Consider the following 19,895-nt stretch of genomic DNA (forward strand, 5'->3'; position numbering starts at 1 on the left):
CATAGCCTGTGCTGTAGCTCAGTGCTGGAGACCTGTCCTTGTAATACATTCTCAGTTCTACTGTATTTCTTCTTTGTCTGGTGTTGTCTACTTCAGGCCTTTCATGACCATTATCTTGCTTAAATTCTCAGCTGTATAAAAATGTATCTTTCTTCTGTTTCCCAGAAAAGGAAATGCCACATGTATGGTATCTCAGGCATGTGGAAAAGCAAAAAGTGTGGGATCATAAAATCCTATCTGTGCAGAAGTTTTAGACAAGAATATCTCATCGTCTCATCTCATCTCATCTCTCTCATCATTTTAGTTGTTTGAACATCAGATTCACAAGGAGTAAGAAAGGCTCTCCCAGTTGTCAGTGGGGTGAGAGTTGTGCCATGGGCAATGCATCCCAAGCGTGTGAGCCATCTCTCTCCAGATGGGAGGAATTTCCTATCACGATACCTCTCTCTTGTCTGACTGTGGAGAGACAAACCAGATGATAAGTTTAGACATAACACATAACTTTTACTCAGCCAAAAGTTGGGTGAGTTAAATTTCACTGTGGCCACTGGCACGGCTGTGGGAGTGCTCTGCATGAGCCCACCACTCGCCCCACAGCTCAGCCCTGATGGAAATCCATTGCTTTTAATGCACTCATTGCCTTATTTAAAAGCTATTTAGGCACATTTATTTGGGTACACAAGTGTATTTAGGGGACATTTGGGGACACTGTTGCCAGCAGTTATGAGAAGTGGATTTTAATAGTGTCATCTCTTGATCATAATTATCAGGAGTGGAGGAGCGTTGGTCATGCTTCTGCTGAAGTGCAGGTGATGGGGGAAGTTCAAGTCTCCACTGCTTTCAGGATGAAGGGCTTTTTGTACAATGGCAAATACATAGTCTGTAGAATTTTAATATTTGGTATTGAATCCACATGTGATGTCAAACAGATCTTGTGATTTCTCAGGCTTTTAAAATTATTCACTATAATCCTAACCCTAATTATAAATCTCCAGCAAGGGAACATATCCAGATATATTCAGCATCACTCAAAAAGAAATATAAGCCCTTCCTTAAATACTTGATTTAATGTCAGGATATCCTGAAATAGCTGGTGGTGAGAGCTAGCCATTCATAATGGATGTGAACTACATTTTTTTGAATTGAGAAATATTTGTCTTTAGTAGTTTAGTCATTTGAATTCAGTTTCAGAAGACTATTTAAAATATGCTGATTATGTCCTCTAATATCTTTTATGTAAGCACTTAACTGTTTCCTAAAAGCGAGTAGACAAAATACCTCATGAATGTTAATGATAACAAGAAATAAGCACACCACCATGTTAAAGATCATGTAATCCAAGGGGAGTAGCAAAGTAAAGTGAGATGAAGGCCAGCTTAATTTGTTCACTTTTGCCTGGCCTGAGTGTTTCTCTGAAAGTACCCTTTATTTTCACCTGACATGAAGGAATTCCAGGGCAACTGGATGCTTAATTGCCGTTTAAATGGATAAATCTCAACTCAAGGCTCTGAGGGTCATGGGGGTAAATATCTACCCTAGTAAATAATGTGAAATTGTGTGTCCTGGTTAGCATGTAACTGGGTGTGTAGAGCACCCTGTTTCAGTGCTGGGAAATCATGTTTCTTTATGAGTGAGAAGGAAGTGTGTGGGCTTGGAATGAATGGTTACTGATACTGATGAGCATAACTCACCTTTTCCTGGCCTTAGTTGTTCACAGTTGAATGAAAGGAATTATCTGGGAGGGGGTTGAATTCCTCTTTTGGATTACTTTATTGTTTTCAGCCCTTTTCCCTCTCCCTGTAGGCTATGGAGAGAAAGTAGGGGCAGCTTGTGGCTGCAGGCACATGTCAGCATATGGGAGCAGTGGGAGGTATTGTCTGTTGGCATTTGTGCTTTCTTAAACTGCAAGTACTGGTTGTTTCCAATGCCAAGACAGTGTCCGAGTATGATTGTCCCACAGGGTGAGAGCCACACAGCAAACCTGTCATTGGTCTAATCTCTCTATCATACTGTCACTTGAGTAAACTGCACTTTGTTCTTGGAGCAAATTGTTCTGCAGCTACTTGTAGCACATACTAATTACTTTGTAAGATTTTTAGTACCAGTAAAGGGGATGAGATGTAAGTTCCAATTATGACAGACGTCTACATTTGCTAATATTTGCATTTGCTCAGCATGATTGTAGACATGCTATTTTGGTACAAACATGAAGGATTTTAATCTTTCTTTGTGTTCTGTGTGTAGCTAGAAGCAGAACTGCAGCAGTTAGTTTGGTCAATAGATCTTTGGCTTACCTGGGACATGATGGCAAATCTCCTCAGCTCCCCCCCACTGTATGGTGTGAAGGAGTCTCCTACTGGGACTCACTCAGAAGCTGCTGCCTTTGGTTAGCTTGAATGGACCTGTCGAGGAGTATTGATGATCTGGGAAGAATTAAAAAGCCAGAAGGATACCAGTGACATGTGTCTTCTCTTACCTTTCTTATCCTTCTCCTGGCCAAGACCTTGCTTGATGTTTTAGTGTAGACAGGATGCCTCAAGCTGTTTGGTAGAACAATTTAAGAAATACCTACAGTCTGAAAAAGCAAAAGCTGATAATATTGGCTCCTTAATGCCACATCAAGATTAAGGGTTTTTGTCAAGCATTATTATACATTGTGATTAAAAATCAAGGCCAGTACCAGAAGTATATTAGCAGTAATCATTGGTCAATGCCATTGTGGTCTTGTGGAGACAAAAGTTCTTTCCCTAAGGATATTTATTCTGAGTCTGACTTCTCTAAGTAAATTATGATGAAGAAAGATAATTCCTGAAGCTGGTAGCAAGACAGTGTTTTGGTGGAGATCACTAGAGTATGTATATATGCTGGCACAGAACTTCACTTGAGGGCTGGTGAGAACATGGATAACCTAAACATTTTATAAATAGGCAAAGATGAAGTATATTTAGTAAGTTTCATAGTAGGCATCTTGGTAAAAATCACTTCTAGCACAATCAAGGGAGAGGATTGCCCTGCTTTTACTCTGCACTGTTGCGGCCTCACCTTGAATCCTGTGCGCACTGTTGGGCAACTCAAAATAAGAAAAATATAAAGCTATTAGACAATGTCCAGAGGATGATGAAGGGCCTGGAGAGGAAACTGTGTGAGGAGCAGCAAAGGTCAGTTGGTCCATTCAGCCTGGAGGAGACTTCATTGCAGTCTACTTCTTCCTCCAAAGGGGAAGAGGAGAGGCAGGCACTGATCTCTTTTTTGTGTTGACTAGTGACAAGACTTGAGGGAATGGCCTGAAGTTGTGTCAGGAAAGGTTTGTGTTGGATATTAGAAAAAAGTTCTTTGCCCAGAGGGCGGTTGGGTGCTGGAACAGGCTCCCCAGCAGCACCAGCCTGCCAGAGTTCAAGAAGCTTTTGGACAATGCTCTCAGGCCATGGTGTGGCTCTTGGGGATGCCCTGTGCAGGGCCAGGAGATGAACTCCAATAATCCTCATGAGTTCCATCCAACTCAGCATATTCTATGATCCAATGATGTTGTTATCTTGTAAATGAAATGTATTGCTCTCGCATAGCCTGGGAATCTTTAAGTTACGTGGGTATTAACATTAAACAAAGCATATTTACAAATGTAGATTTAAAACGAGATGTATGCTATCTTTAAAGACATGAGGACTGGGGCTTCAGCATTAAGAAAAACCCACAAATTAGATAAAATCAAATCCTTTTCCAGTTACATTATCGTCAAGGTTAAATGGATTAAAACTCTTTCTGGAGGAATTAAATGTAAGACTGAAAATATGGTCAAAAAAGTCTCACTGTGGCTGCCTGATGTTTGACTTTTGATAGCACATCCCCAAAGACTTCTCTTTGACATACCTTGAACAGAGAACGCTTATTTCCCATCAAGCCTGTTGTTGCTGATAAAGCTCGTTTATGTCTGAGTGGTATCTAATACTGCAGTGCTATATTCTCGCCTTCAGAAAAAAACAGCTGAATGGCTCCTTTGCCTTTTTAAACCTGCTGTGCTTAAAGATGTATTTTAGCAATTTTGTCCAAAGCCCAAATCACATTAACTAATTCTGTACAACATACATTTTCAAACAGAGCATAAAAGAAAACATTGCTGCACATTCATATAGAATCTGTAAAAGTTGTGTTTCAGAGGCTGTGTTTATGCACTTCTGATAGAAAGTAGTGATGCTCTCCTTTGATATTCAAGGTTTCTATCTGAGTGACAGAGAGCAGATCTCCTAGGAATCTCCTTAGCTTGAACAGTTGTTATGGCTGAATGAGCAGTGAAGCAGAAGGGTGTAAGTTATTGTCTCTAAAGTATTTCACATTAACTGCAGGCACAGGCAGTTCTGTAAGTTGCACATACACACACACACACACACACACACACACCTACATGCAGAAGCAGTGAGAAATCAGGTGAAGGTTGAATGTTCCACCTTCAACATAGGTAAGAGTAAAATCTTGCTCGCAGTCAGGAGGAAGCTCTCTAGAGATTGAGAGGTTTTTGCCTGGCTCAGACCACGTGCTGTTAAACAGACACCATGTACAGCTTAGAAATCCTGCTGGCCTTTCTTCCCTCTTCACCTCTTCCTGCCCCCGAGATAGGAGCACAAATCCCTTCTTTCCCTGGTTTGCCACAAGTGTGTAAGCAGATCTCTGCTCTGTCTGTGCTGCTTTGCTGTTTGATGCTGGGTTGAACATACAGGTCAGTGCCAGCAGGTTTGGATTTTGAGGCGGCTGGAAGTGAAGTCACTGTTTCCACCAGCACACCACACCAGCACCACTCCCCTTGTGTTCCCCCCAGTGATGGCTACGGCTACGTGTTGTTTGCTAACACAACCATTCATCAGACTCCTGCAGTCTAGAGGCAGTTCCACCTTTCAGAGACCTAAGATGACCCATGGATGGATTTTTTGGAGCATCTGCTGTGTGAGGAGACGCTGCAAGTTGCAGGCGGGCTGCAAAGGAAGAGTGGAAAAGCTCCCGAGGATCTTTCTGAAAACTGTGTAGTTGTATTAAAGAGGGAGGTACTTACTTTTTTTCTTCCCTTGAAACTGTAACCTGACTACAACATTATGAAGTGTCTCTGATATCTGCTGGTACTAGCAGCCATTATGGTAACTCTTCCCATAGCAATTCCCCTAACTCATGTGTCGCCTCTAGTTTGTGTCCCGAACTAAAGGTAGCACTTTTCAGTGGTGCACAAAACAGAGCTTGTACCTTCCCCTTGCAAATACCTGAGAGTATAGACAGTTCTCACTTTTTCTCCTGTGGATTTGCATGTTTAAAAGACAGATCAGACTCCAAGTATATTCAGTTTGAAAGGTCTTTGGAGGCTGCTTAGAGAAATGTTGAACACGTTTCCTGTACGTCCTCAGGTTGGTAACAGGTCTTGCATAAGCGAACAAGAAACTCTTGAGTATCGGGGACTTGACTGGCAAAAAACTCATCGGAAGTTCTGCCTTTCAGATACTTAAAGAAGGGATTGCTTTTGAGACCTATGTTTTGCCCATGCAAGTTTTGCTTTCCATGAAAATGTGTTGTTGATACGCATTTTGCTCATTATGAATGAACTCAGATCATCTCTGTTTCAGTTGCACACATAAATACAAGATGACTCCGTGTCCAGTCTGGAGCAGTTGCAGAATGCTGCAGCCAAGCTTTTCTCTAGACAGTCCACGTCAGTTTTGGAAGACATATTGGTACTAAATGGGTCCTAGAGAAACTCTTAATTTAAATTGCATGCAAGGTTGTCTTCCTTACCCTGCCTTGCACTTTGGCTGTCAGAGCACTGCATCCAGCTGGAGCAGTGGCATAGCTGAAGACAAAGATTTAGGGTGTAAAATTATTACATTATAGGTTAGCAGCAGCCATAGCCTGAAGGCTTCATCTAGGAGTGTCCTTTTTGGGAAACTTCTGTATCCAATTGTTAAAATGTGCTTTCCTGCCTCTGATAAAGTAAAAAGCAAAATATGTACGTCCTGGATGGTGTGAGCTATTTCTGTGAATAATAGTAATGTTGAGACTGATGGAAAGGTTTTTCCATTGCATTTGGTTTTGCTTTAGATTTAGGATATAATATTTTGCCTGAATACCTCTTATTTTTTGGGGGAGGTTTGTTGTGGAGTTTTTTTCCAGGTCTTGGGCTTCTTGCATTTGAATGAAATTATTTTCTTAAAAGGATTTTAGTACAATCATGGCTGAACTAAAGTGTATCCAAATAGAAATAGTAAATAGCTACTTTGCATCTGATTTTATAGTAATAACTCCCATATTTTCATAACACTTCATATTCTCATGTTTCCAGTCTGTTTATAAGGGTTATGTTTTCACATTTGAAGACTTAAGAATTGCCTACTCCTTCATTCTAGCGAAGTGTTTGCTTATGCGTAAAGAAAATGAGGAAAAATGAGCAGGCAAAGAAAACAAAACAGAGAAGCAAGCACTTCTTAACGTTAAAAAAGAAAACTTGAGAGGGTGGTTAAATGCCTTGAAACAGAGGAGTGGTAAAGTGGGAGGCAAGGGGTGAGGGGTGTCACAGAGTTTGGGGTTTCCATCCCCAATTATATGCTGGCTGCTACGCTGCTGAATTAAACTGAAAGCACTGAATGGTGCCATTATATTCCTTTTCAAAAGTTGTGGGCTATGAAATTCAATCTGAGGTATTTTTAATGAGTGTTCTGAGCCTCTGTTGCAGCTCTTCCCAAGAAACAACGAGCACAGTGTGCCACTAAATAGTGCCAGGGCCAGGGGTTAAACTCATTCAGTTTTTTTCCTTGCAGGGAGAGAAAGTATTATCAACATTTATTTGACAGGTATATGCTTGGTTCCAGAGTTGAGCTTTAGTAAAACAGCTTTCCATAAAGAAAACATTCTGAAAAATGAGGTTCTATCAGCTTTACATCAAATTCCCATCTAGTTTCTGAAAACAAATCTTGTAGTGTATTTTCCAAAGCCAGTGCCCACAGTGCACGTACTGGGCTTGTTCTGTGGGCATCCTTGTGCTGCAGAATGCTGGCAGGCACATCCCTACGGACAGAGTCTCATGGTGGAGGTGCAGCTCATGCCAGATGGAGTCATCCACCCAGTTACACCCTTGGCTGTCAATGACACATAGATAATTCAGAGGTAATCTTTGTCAGAAAGATGCCTGCTGACATTCCTGTGTCTCCAGTAAGGGTTTTGGTATCGTAGCTGGAATGGCTTTGGTGTGACTCCTTCCCTTCTTGCCCCTCTGAATTAGACACAGCTTTTCAGAGAAGAAAAAGCTGTGTAGCACAAAAAGTATTGTTGCCTTCCACCTTTCTTAGATGCTGATTTGCAAAGTAGTTTGTTTCAGATCATGAGGAAGGCACTGTTTAATGCATCTGCCCTGCTACTCACACCAGGATCTTAAATTCGTGATGGGCTGGCTCTGGTTTTTGCAAGTCATCCCCATGCAGTGTCAAGGCTCTGAGCCTGGAATACATCCCGTGGATGATTCTCTTCAGAAAGCAAAGCAGTCACTTCCAGCACTGGATGGTTGCCTTGCTAAGGGGATGAAGAACAGCCACAAACCACTTTTAGTTTTGCTAATAAAATTAGGCAGAGATGACTCAGCATTTACAGGAGCTAATTTAGGGAATAAGATGACGTATTTTTAGTAAGTTTTCTCATTGTTCTTTTAATGCCTCATTTTTCTTGTCCACACTGTGCATTTTAATGATGTTCAAGGAAAGTAATTTTGGTTTAGTAACAGTAGTGCTGCCAAGTGTTTCCCATTGGAAGTCTAAGAATTTAATTGTTGGTGTGTGAAATTTTGCAGCCTTAAACAATTATTTAAAAGACTTACTCTGCCACTGCTGATTTCCCACAAATGCTTTACACCTATCTCAAGGAAGTCATGATTGTACGACAAGAAGCAAGGTTTGGGTTTTGTTTTTTGTTTGGTTTTTTTTTGGGTTTTTTTTTAGGAGGACTAATTAGCTCCTGCAGAGACCTGTTTTTGCAGTTTGATATTTTTTGGGTTTGGGGGTTTTTTGGCATTACTGAGGTCAGCATTCACATTTCAAGGGAAGGAACATGCTGTCCCCATTGGGACAATTTCTTAGAGGATTTATTTTTAGGCAGATAGCAGTGAGGTTTTCCAGATGAATTCATAAGCAGATGTGATCAGAGCACCACTTTGAAGTTGATGAAGTGAATTTTAGGTGCATATGTGTGAAATGTAGGATTTTGTAAAATCAGTACAGAAAAGTTAATACAGCATCAGTTGTACTTTCTAACTTGAGAGTTAGGTGCCAGCTAGTTAAAATGCTGTAACCAGAGCCAAAGGAACCAGTGAACCAGGAAACGAATCATGAAATATGTTATTAATGCTTTTCACCATGGGTAACATTTTGTAATAAACAGATGTGTACTTGGAGTACTGTGGCCAAAAGCTGAATATTTTTGGTTTATATGGTTCATGGTGTTTAGCCAGTGAGTTTCAGTTTTTCTTTGGCATTGATGAAAAAGGGATGAATGTATAAAACAAATTCTGTGGAGTTTTGTCCCTACAGCTACCTGAAGAGGAAATTCTCCAGGCTCCAAGAATCTGCCTCTTTCTTCCTTTCTCTTCTTTACAAAGTGCTCCACTAGCTTTGTCGTGGTTGCTGCTGATTCTGCAGTAACAAATGCCTTGTCCACTAGAAATCTGAGTAATTGAAAAATGGCAAATAAAATTAGTATTAGTATCAGTTTGCATTTGCAAAGAAATCAGATTCTTGGAGGATTACACCTGAAGATGACACATTGATTTGTGGTGTGAAAAGCTCAGTCCTGAGGGTGCCCAGCCCATCTCTCCATTTTTGTGTCCTCTCATGCACACTGAAATGGCATTATATAATAAATACAGTGTGGGTGGTGTTTGCCCATTAAGGTGCAAAGCTGTAATTTTATGAGCCAAGGGAAAATAGACCAGGCAGAGTCTCCAATTCCATAGCTTTACTCTACCGTAATTATGGAGATGTGCAGTTACCTGAGGATTTACTGTAGCTGAGTTTTGTATTAGTCTGACTCTGCTATAAGAAAAAGCTTAATCAAGCAGTACTGAGAATAGCCTCATCATAAAACTTTTCATTAGCTTTGCTAGATAATATTTTTCCTTCCACAACATTTAACTATTAAAGAGGATTATTTAGTATTTACTGTTCACCTGAATATTACTGTTGGCTATTTCTACTGAATTTGATTTTTGGGCATTGGAAGAGAGTTTAAGGTGTAGCAAGAGCAGTCCTTCTGCTTCTGCCTATTTTAGAAAATATTTTGACGTAAACCAGTTTGTCACGATCAGAAATCCAAGACTGTGGTTACAATAACAAATCCATATTTCAAATGCAGAAAACAGCAGTTTTCTTTTGGAGACCATGCTAGAAATGCAAGCAAATGAGAGGGTTATTAAACCCCTTCTCTTTGTATTCTTTTCCTCACTAATTGTTTGCTATGTTGATTTTTGGTTAGCAATGAAATTCCTAAAATAGTTGTTGTTGAGGTTTGTCATAGGTGATAGGTGAGGGGGATGTTTAACTTTGCAGCTGCATTTTTTTAAGGGCAGTAAAACATACCTGAAGTAAAAACTATCATATCTTAGAATCATGCTGTTTACAAAAAGTCGCCGCCATCACCAAAACCGACCGAAGGGTAAAAAAGTGTACATCAGAGACTGTGGAAGGCAACCACTGGCATTGAGGGAATACAGCTTACTATTACAGTGCTGAGTGTAAAAGCAGTCCACTAAAATCTTGAAAGAAAGGAACACTAAATAGTCTCATTGTACACATGCAGCAGATGATCAATTGCCTGTTTTTAAGGCAGCATGAGAGACTTACTCTGTTGCTGCTTTTGGCCTCAATCCGCCCTTTGATGGTATGTGCACAGTCTGTGCAAAAGCATGTGGGATACGTGCCAGCAATGGAGCCCTCAACTACATTCAAGTGGAAAATATCTTAAAAGGAATGAGGTGCCTTTAGGTTATCATAAAAATCTTCCTCTTCTACACCCTCTTTTCAAATGGGATGCATACCTGGTGGCTGCAGGTCCACTGCTTAAAAGTAGTGGTGGGAGTGTGGGGCTGCTCTGTTCAAGGTGTCTCTTTGCTCCTGTTCTTTGGCCTGGGATGCAGGAGTGATGAATCACACTTCTTCCAACACTTCAGCTCCCCAGTCTAAGCTGAACAGCCAGGTAAAAACGAGTAAGCCCAGGTCTAAGAGCTATCTTGGTGGGCTGACGCTATTTTTGTAGTCACCTAATCCTTCCTATAGGACTAACACATATGCTTTGAAAGGGAGGAGAGGAGAAGAAGGGCAGAGGGTCTCCAAGTGTTTGACAGTATTAGGTCCAGAGCAGCAACACTCAGGCCAGTGCTTCTTGCCCTTTAATCCCACCTTTCAGGAAATAGACTTTTGCTAAATATGAATTAGACACTTCATTTTATGCCAGAAAGAAGAAGTATTTAAGATAGGAAAATTGTCTTCAGATGCTGACAGCATTGTTCTCCTGTGAGTAGTTTTTGAGCCTTCTTTGAAGTATAAATTTCTGACAGGGTTATTTGTTTAAGAACCCTGTGCTCAATCTCACCTGTGAGGTTATTTTTATACTATTTGCTTATCATTAACAGTTCTTGGTTGGTTTTCTTTAGTTTCAAAACTGTAGATACATACATAATTTTTAACTGTTTGAAATAACCGAGGAAGTTATGTTGTTAAGAATATGGGGTTGTTATTTTTAGTAGTGATTACAACTGTGGATGGCTTCAGAAATAGTAATGAAGTTACTGAATGAAGTTTTCACAATCATTTCAATGCAGTTGTTAAATTGGAGTATAAAAATAATTTAGCAATCTGATTTGACTGATCTTATAAAAGGCTGATAAGTACAAGGGATTTTTTTGGTGATTAATCCTGAAAGAGCAAATACATTTTAAACGTTGTGTTTAGCCTTTGTGCCATATAGTATTTAAGTATTTGCAAAATACTTAGCATGACCAAATTGTCACATTTCATTTTAGACCATTTGAGCACCCAGAATGTGATAGGAAGAGGGCAGCAGTGTAAGAAATGCCTGCCTTTATGTGGTGGCAGGTGTGAATAAAGAATGTACCTTTTTCGTTAAGATGAACATAAAGGAATTATTTTCTCTCCTATGAGCTGCTACTACTGTACGAAGTGTAATTAAACCCAAAACAACCCAAACTTCTTTCTGACCAATTTGCAGCAGTTTTTAAGAAGAGAAGAACAGAGTAGTCTGTGTTTCCACATGAAAATATTTCTTACTTCAACCAAAAATGGGACTTACATTTTTCAATGTTCAGAAGAAAGTGTTTATTTTAGTTGGTTCTTTTAAGCTGGTCTTGCTGCTCAGTAATGTAAAAACAAACAAATAAACAAAAACCTTTCAATCAAAGATCTTGTTCAAGCTGGGATCAGAGATTATTTGGCTGAACAGATAAAAAAAGATAAAACCTCTATTTGACCATAAACATTTATACTTTTTTTTTTGGTACCTAATTAGTGAAATAATTGCTGAATTAACCGTAGGAGGTCATATAATGTGTCCAAACCTGCTTCTTTTAAAGCTCTGGATATCTTCCAGATATAGCCATATACTTTTTTTTAATACAAAATGTATTGCAGTTTGTGTCAAAGAATAGTCTGAACAAGTATGTAGAGGGATTTTTTTTTTTAGACTTACTGGTGTTTGCTAGAACATGAAAGAATTGTTGAATCTATTAAAATATTCACCATTGGAAGATCATAAGCAACATACTGTTTTGGATTTTGGTGGGAGTAGAGTGAGGCTGAATTGAGTAGGATTGAGATAATGAGCAGACAGCAAAATATTGACTATATAATGTGTAAAGCAGGCTAGTTTGACTGGGTACCTTCATAGCTTGCAGCTAAATGTGGTGATGCACATTATTCATAGTTTAGAACTTGACGTTCCCTGAAAATATAAAGTGACTTTTAAAATGGGATTTCATAGAGCTAAATGAAAGACTGGTGCAAAATGCATTAAGCAATAAGAATGTGTAGCTGGAAGTCAGTGAGCTTCTTTCCATTGTAATACATTTATAATGTTATTTTGGTGTAAGTAAATACCACACCAAGAGAAAAATAGTAATTCTCTGGTATATCGGTCTGACTGGGGCTTACCTCGTGTCAAATCATTAAAACAGATGTCAGGGCTCCTTGTTGTCAGGGTAAAAGATACACCTGTATTGCTCAGGGAAAAAGTTCCCTGCCAGGTGGCTGGTTTGGGGTGGGAAGAGTTGCTCTCTGGAGCTGCACTATTTTTTCCCGGATTGTGCAGGAGCAGGGGACTGCCACCTGCTGCAGGTACTTCCAGCTCCTGGGACTGCATGTGTCCCTCCCCCAGCTGTATTCCATCAGGATACCATGCCCTCCTGTCTCCTTTCTCTTGCTGCCTCACAGGGTGATGATGTCCGTGGCAGCAAGGGGTCTGGAGCTATGGTCTTGCCACCAGCCTTCATTGCTTCCCTGCTTCCATGTCAGTGTCCCCATGGAGCAGACAGTGCTGGCATGGAGCAGGGAAAGCAGCCAAGCTCTGGCTTATGCAGATGCTGCCACGGGGCTGTGGAACAGGAGCCAGTGAAATTTGCCTAGTACTTGCTGTCTGAGGCATGGCAGTGGGGCCGTGCTTCATGGTTGGAAAATGCCTTCCAAGTTCTGTGGAAAACTGGTGTTTTCTCCTAGGCCTTGTAACCACGCTGCAGTCAGGCACAACTGTTGGCTTGAGATGATGTCACTGGTGTGGCACACTCATTCCTGAATGCTCCCTCTGTCAGCTCGTGTTTACTGTGCCCTGAGTGACTCCTGGTTTGCTTCCATACCCAGTGGACTGAGCTTCTAATTTATTGTGTTTAAATTTTTTAGTAGGGATGTCATGGAACTGCACTGAATCAAGATCTCTCTGAAACCTTGTGAGTTGCTGCTTTTGTGGATGTTGTACTTCTCCTTCTGGTCCTGCAAGACCTGAGTTTCATCAGGCTCTAAATCTCTGCTGATTTTATATGCACAGCATTTCCTTTGAGAGAACTGTCAGATTTTATTTTGAGATAGACTGATGAAAGATGAGTTTAGAATAATAATATTTATAAATACTAGAGTAAGAAGCCTTTCATTTTATTGAGGCATAATCCAGTAAAAATGCCAAGTGACATAAATACTACAAGACTGCTGTTGCATCATTTAAATGCCTATAAGAAAAAAAACCTTTATGAAAACACTCAGCAGGTTTTAATTAGAGGCTTTTACTCATGGTCTGAGCTCAGACAGCCGTGCTCCTCTCAGCTAGCCCTGAGCAGTGTGGTAATGCAGGTGGGCTCTCTGCCTTTTTTCCTGTTGGTCAAAAATCTCAGAGACTTTTTTTCCTGTGAGGGAAGGTGAAGTTTGGTCTTTGTCAGACAGAAATCCATAGAACATTTTAGCTAGACATACATACATACTCACTGGTGTGTTATCGTTCCTCTGGTTGTGCACAAATAGGAAAGCTTCTTGCTGTGAGGATAATTGATAAACCCATTCTTCCTCTCTCCAGCAGCCCCAGCGAAAGTGAAACCTGACACTAGTCTGGAAGCAGGAGTATTTACTTCTAAATTATTTGTAGGTGTGTTTTCAGAGCAGTAAAGCAGTATCATTCTTACACTCAGTCTGATGTGTTTCATATTCTTCTGTTGCCTCCAATGAAATGCACTTAGCAGGAAGCTCTTTCGTTGCGATAGTGCTTGTTTGTTGGTGCCTATGTATAGTGATAGATGGAGTGGAAAGGGTGGGAAGCTTTCTCTTAGAACTGACGTGCAAGGCACAATGGTCATTGCAGGCTGGGTGGTGAACACTGGGAATGCTTTTGGTTTAATGAAGCTGGAGAACATGAAGTGAGTGTATTCAAAGATACTTGCACTTGAAACTTATTTTGGATGACATTGTGTCAGACCAAAAGTGCTCTGTCTAGAAAAACAGGGGTCTTTTTTTCCCTTCCTTGTTTGCATCCTCTTGGCATTTTACTATTAATTACTTTAGTTACTGTGAGGTTATGGTGAATGCTTAAAAAATTAGTACTTTTACCAGCAATTGTTCTTTATATGTTTTTTGACAGTATTCATGAAGCTAATGTTTGCTACAATAAATATTAACAAACAGGTAATAGCTTGAGTGAATATTGCTTCCTGGTGGCTTAGGTCTCTCAGAAGCACTGGGAATATGTTGGGTAAAAACCTGTTCAGCAAGTTCTTGGAAAAGTGAGATTTGCTCTTCCCTTCAGTCTTTCAAAACCAGACAGCCTTGAAGGGTTCAGTCATTGTGTCCTGCATGGCCAGGGTGACAGTGCTGCTGTGGTGGCACATACATCCTGTGCTTTCCCTAGAAAAACATCATCACTTTAATTTCCCTGCTGTAAGTCTGACTGCTGGGTATTTGCTTTTCACAGTTCATATTAGAGAATGTTAGATAAATTACCTTTGGGAAGATGCTTTTTCCACCTAGGGTATTTATTACCTTAGGTGGAAAAAGCCTGTCTTTATTTTTTGATCTCACAGTGAAACAGAGACCAGACTGTGTTATGATGCTTTTGGGAGGGGGTGGGATTGAGCAGCTGCCCACTCTCAAATAGGCTATTGGTATGGGCACTGTCTGGAGATGCCAGGGCCTGGGCTCAGGCTCTGAGCTGGTCTGCCCACCTGTAATGGTTGTCTTTTCTTCACTTGGTTATTACTATTTCAATTTACTCTATTATTTACTGGGCTAGAAGGGAGGGGCCAGTCTGTAGGTTGAGTGCAAGACCAGTGGTCCAGGATGTGATTGTTCTCTGTAACAGCATGGTTTGTACAACTTAATGGGTTATTATTTGTTCTGAAGTGAGTATAGACCTGTGTTTTCAGGGCCTCTTGAGTTAAAATAGGTGCATTTGTCCAAGGAACAAAAATATTTGATTTCAGCAATTGGCCTTTTTATACGGAGATGGGTTTTTGCAGAAGACTTGATGGTGAGCTGTAATTTGTAGTATTTTCTGCAGGTGTGGATTTAATGGATGGGCTGATGAAAAGAATCCTTACAATCAGTAGAGCAGTGGCTCTGGGAGCTAATATTGGGCTAGAACATCTGGTCTTTATAGCAGGAAGGCTTTCAGTGTTTTTGACTCCTCCAAATTACTTGCCAGTTCTGCCAGGGTAGCACAGACAGGCCTGGAGGAGCAGCCTCAGTGCCCCCAGCAGGAAGATTGGGATAAACCCACAGGAAGTCAGAACCCAGGGCTTGAGCCTGCTGCATATCAAGCAGCATCCAGCAAACCCTCAGTCCTTGGTGTTTTGTATGACAGGCCTGTCAGTGAACATCCTGGTTTCACTATATTCTATACATGCACCACCTGACATTGCTTGAGGGGCCATGGGATAAAATAAAAATTCACAGTAGAAATTAGCCTGCATCCCCCTCTTCTATTTCACGCTACTTTTCCCTCAAAAAATGAAAACGCACTGAAGATGGATTCAGAGCTGCCATCCATGGATGGATGGATATAGTCTTTAGCTTTAAAAGTACTGTAATTATTGTCAACTGCCCTGTGGGTATGATTGTAATATCCACTGATTTTGTAAACAATTTTGGCAATGTTGTTTGCTGGATAATTTCTTAGCATAATAATTTTTCCTGCCACTAAGTAAAAGCATGTTTGTAACCCTAGGCTTTGTTTTCCTCTTACAGCAAAGAGCTCCAGGGAAAGTTTTGCATGATGCTGTTTGCAATCACCTGAACCTTGTTGAAGGCGACTATTTTGGCCTTGAATTTCCAGATCATAAAAAGATGATGGTATGTAAAATTATTAATTTTCAGCTGGTTTTCATCTGCATGCACACTGTATTCTCTCCTTCTGCTCCTTACTTCTAAGACATATTTAATCCTCAGTCTTCAAAAGGGAAAGAACTTTAAAAAAAATGATTCTTGCCTAGTGAAGTTGAAGAAATGTTTTTAAAACCTGATTGTTCCTGTCAGATTTCATCAGCCTTGAAAGTAATGGCTAATTCAGACACAAGCTGGGAGAGTGTTTTGTTTTTCTAAGTTGCTGTACAGAAGCCAAAAGCTGGACTGTTACAGAGCCTCAACTCTTGATTTTATAGTCCTATTTGATTTGGAGCGCAGAAATAAACTTTCTCTGCTGATAGAAAAGTGGCAATAATCGTGACAGAGTTCATCAAAAACATTATGGGGCAAGAAAAGGGATAGATAAAATATTACAAGGTTAATAAAAAGGAAAGCAAATCCAAGAAACCCCCAAAAATTGATGGGAGTCCTTTCTGGGGAGCTGTGTGGCACAGGCAGGTCTCTGGTCCTGGCACTCAGGAATCTGAGATCAGCTGCTGGCAATATTCAGGCATTGCAATACCCATATCATGTACCAGAGAAAGCCATAGGTTGATGACTTCTTATCTTTAATGACTTTCTTTTTGAAGTTTATTTTATTTTAGACTTACCATGTAACCTCCTAGCATGTGTACTAGTTATCTGGATTGCTTAGCCAGTACCTTTTTATGTACATTGGATTTCATGCCTGTTAGGTGAATTTCGCACCAGTAGCCTGGATGACCTAGAAGAGATGACTTTGGGCAATTGTGTAAAAAAAAAAAAAAATCTGTATTCTTTCCATCAAGCTAAAATATGCATAAGGAACAATATTTCTTAATGGCATGAACAGTAGGAATCTCTTGTCTGTCATGCCTTAGTACAGGCACAGACATTAGACAATAGACATTAAAACAGAATGCTCGTGATCATAGTGTTCCAGGATATCTATAATTAAACAAGATTTTTTTTAAATGGTTGTCAATCTTTAGAAGGGATCTGCTTCACAGTGTGCTGCTGGAATTACATAAAACACAGTTCAGTAGAAGGGTTAGCATTCTGCCAGATACCCTTGGCTAATGCTTAAGGTAACTTGAGAGCTTAATGTAACTTTTCTAAACAGTGCGACTGTACAGTACCATTGCAGCAGAGGGTCCACGTAGCTGTGTTAATGACATTCTGGCATTATTGATGTATGTATGTAAAACTATAAAAAAATCCTAGCATCTTTTGTATCCCCAGTTGCTTTTTAGTTTTCTAGAAAATAGAGAAGGTCATTTGATCAACCTTCCCTTCTTCACAGGTCATTAAGTTTTAAATAGATGACTGTCTGCATTTTGCTCAGAGACCTGAGGTAAACTAACAGTTTTCGGTCTTGTGAAAACAAAGTGGTTTATTTGCTTGAGGCAGAACATAGGAGAGATTGAGGTGCTGCCACTGCCCGAGGCCCTTGCAGTGGCAGGAATCGACTGGCTGGAAATTTGTCCAGACAATCAGAGTGGGGGATGCAGGGTTCTGATGAATAGGAAGGTGGAGAAAACCCTTAAGCACAGTGTTAGTTTGACATGAAGGAAAATGCTTCCATGCACTGAGCATGGTAACTCAGCTGGCCCCTACTCTTGCATTGGGAAGTACTAGCCAAATATCTGAGAGCACCCGTCCATGTTCTTGCTGGTTGGTCCAGTCTTTGCTTCTGAAAAATGGGGAGCTCCACAAACCTTGCCCATATTTAGTCAGCTGTGCCCCAAGAATGGTGAAATTCCGTGGAATTAATGCCTTCAACCACCCGAAAGCAACTCACAAAAACTCTGAAGCAGAAGATTTGATTATGAATTGTTGTTTCAATCTGGAGCAGCACTCTGAGAGTATTATTTACACTTAAATTTTTGTAACCAGTTTCTATGATGCAATTGAGGTAAATGTTCCCATGGGATTTAAAATTTTCTGAGCATCATAAAGGCCATAATGTAGAACTCAAGCACTGTGCAAGTAAAAAATCTTGCAGTTAATTTTATGTCTGAGAAATAAAACACATATGGATATTTTATATTCATGTCATCTGAAGAGAATGAGTTGCTTTTCCAGTGTAGAGAGCAATGTAAAAGGAAAAATAAATATTTAGAGCATATTTGTTTGGATGTAATCATATGTTTGTGAAGTCATATAGTCACAATTTGGCTGTGTTTATTTCGACGTGCAAGGCTCCAGACCTCATATCTGACATACTGACAGTGGTGTGTCAAGTTGCCTTGCGGCTGTATACATCCAAGCATGCCATGCTTGGAGTGGAGGAGATCTGCATGAGAGATGATTGTGGAGGGTCTGAGTGCTCCACTTCCTGCTGGGACAAGGAGAAAAACGAGGCACTGTTGCCAAGCCTGGGGTTTCACAGAGTTTCATCACACTTGATGTCTGCCCCAATTCTCCAGCTGCTGAAATCTGGTCACCATTGTGGAATGCCAGCCTTTGTTTAACAAATAAATAATCTAGCCTTGTAGTTCTGGAGAAAATGAAAAACATTAATCTTAATTAAGTCCTCACATTAGTTTTCCTTTCTAGTTCATAAGCCAGTCTCAGATTGATGGTGTTCAGGTATGGTGTGGGAGCTGTATGATGCAGAAATTTTGATTGCTTGGGTTTGGCCATAGTGTGGCATTGTCATTTTGCCCCACCTTTCTCACTACATGCATTCAGTACATGGATTTGCAGTATCCAGCAGTCTGTCCAAGGATGTTATAACTTGTTTGTAGGATGGCTGGGAAAGTAGAGAAAGGAATGGTGCTCTTGTGTGCTCATGCTGTAGCATAAACCACTTCTGGGGACAAGAGAGGGATTTTTTTGGTTCGGGTTTTTTTTTGGCATCAAGTAAAATGCATTATTCCCATTATCTTGTAAATTGGCTATTTCATATTCAAGATGTCTTTTTCCCCTCTCATTAAACTTGGCAAAGTCCCTGACTTTTGTTGCAGATTATGTTCATGCAAACTCTCTGAAACAATACAGTTTTAAGTTATTCAAGTGTCAAAGTGTGTCAGGACCAGTTTAACATGTGATAAAAACTGTATTACTGTTCTTGGATAACCAAATTTCTTTAACCTCTGAAACAAAAGAAAAGGACCTTCCTAGACTGAGAAACATAAGAAAAATTCTACTGAGTAACATTAGTGCATGGAAAAGGGCAGGGCTGTGAGGTCTCTGCTAATTGGAATCACTCATATTAGTAATGATAAAAATGGCACATGGCATTGGAGCAGTTACTGCAGTGATACAGGCCTGCTCCTGTCTGGCTTCTCAGGTGATACTGGGAAATGGATATTTTGAGTGTGTTTCAGTCTCTACATAATTTAAAATTATTAAAGGTCAAAGAAGTAATAATTTTAATACATACTCTTTTTCTAGAGGAAATCTCAGTTAATTTGTTTTTTAATGGCTTTAACCTTTGTGATGGTTGTAGGGTGCTCTTCCACAAATTCCAGATGTCTTCAAGGGAGGCCCTGTGGAATTTAGTGAGATAACAAAATATAAATCATGGGCATGGGTAGTTGCCAGCTGAGAACTATGAGCTGTCTCCAGGCCCTGTGAATCATCTGGCTTTTACCTTCTGTGTGATTGTCCCTTGGCTTTCTGTAACATTTTGCCCCAGCCTTTCTGACTTGAGACTGCAGGATGGGGGACAGGCTCTCAAAACTGTATTTCCACCCACTGCTTTGCTTTTGAAAGCTGAAGGAAAGACCCACACACTCTCCTGGAAAACGGGTTGTCAAGTGAACTCCATGCAGAAGCTATGCTCTCCCCAGTTAGGAATACCTGGGCCTGAATTTCCCATGTTTATAAAAAAGAGAAAATGTTCCATAGCTCAAAATAAGCTTTCTCCCACCCATGTCTTGTCCTGTTGTCTGCTTCACACCTTTGATCTGAGAGGACATTCCTCCTGCAGGTGGTGGGAGGGAGGCTCCTTCATCTCCATGGGGCTCAGCAGCAGAGCTCCACATTTGTGCCCAGATCTCATACTGGGGTTCC

The 19,895-nt window shown here is 40.4% G+C and overlaps 1 protein-coding gene across 4 annotated transcripts in view; it reads left to right on the plus strand.

Annotated features, from left to right (window-relative positions):
• Window positions 1-19,895, plus strand: part of FARP1 (FERM, ARH/RhoGEF and pleckstrin domain protein 1) — a 200,400-nt gene that overhangs the window by 116,770 nt on the left and 63,735 nt on the right. For all 4 annotated transcript variants that reach the window (XM_014873374.2, XM_014873375.2, XM_014873376.2 and 1 more), the window contains exon 3: window positions 15,741-15,845. In XM_014873374.2, the coding sequence (XP_014728860.2) occupies window positions 15,741-15,845 (105 nt within the window). The remainder of the gene's footprint in view (window positions 1-15,740; window positions 15,846-19,895) is intronic.

Source organism: Sturnus vulgaris, chromosome 2 (assembly GCF_052056855.1).
Source record: "Sturnus vulgaris isolate bStuVul1 chromosome 2, bStuVul1.hap1, whole genome shotgun sequence".
In the NCBI taxonomy this organism is placed as follows: Eukaryota; Metazoa; Chordata; class Aves; order Passeriformes; family Sturnidae; genus Sturnus; species Sturnus vulgaris.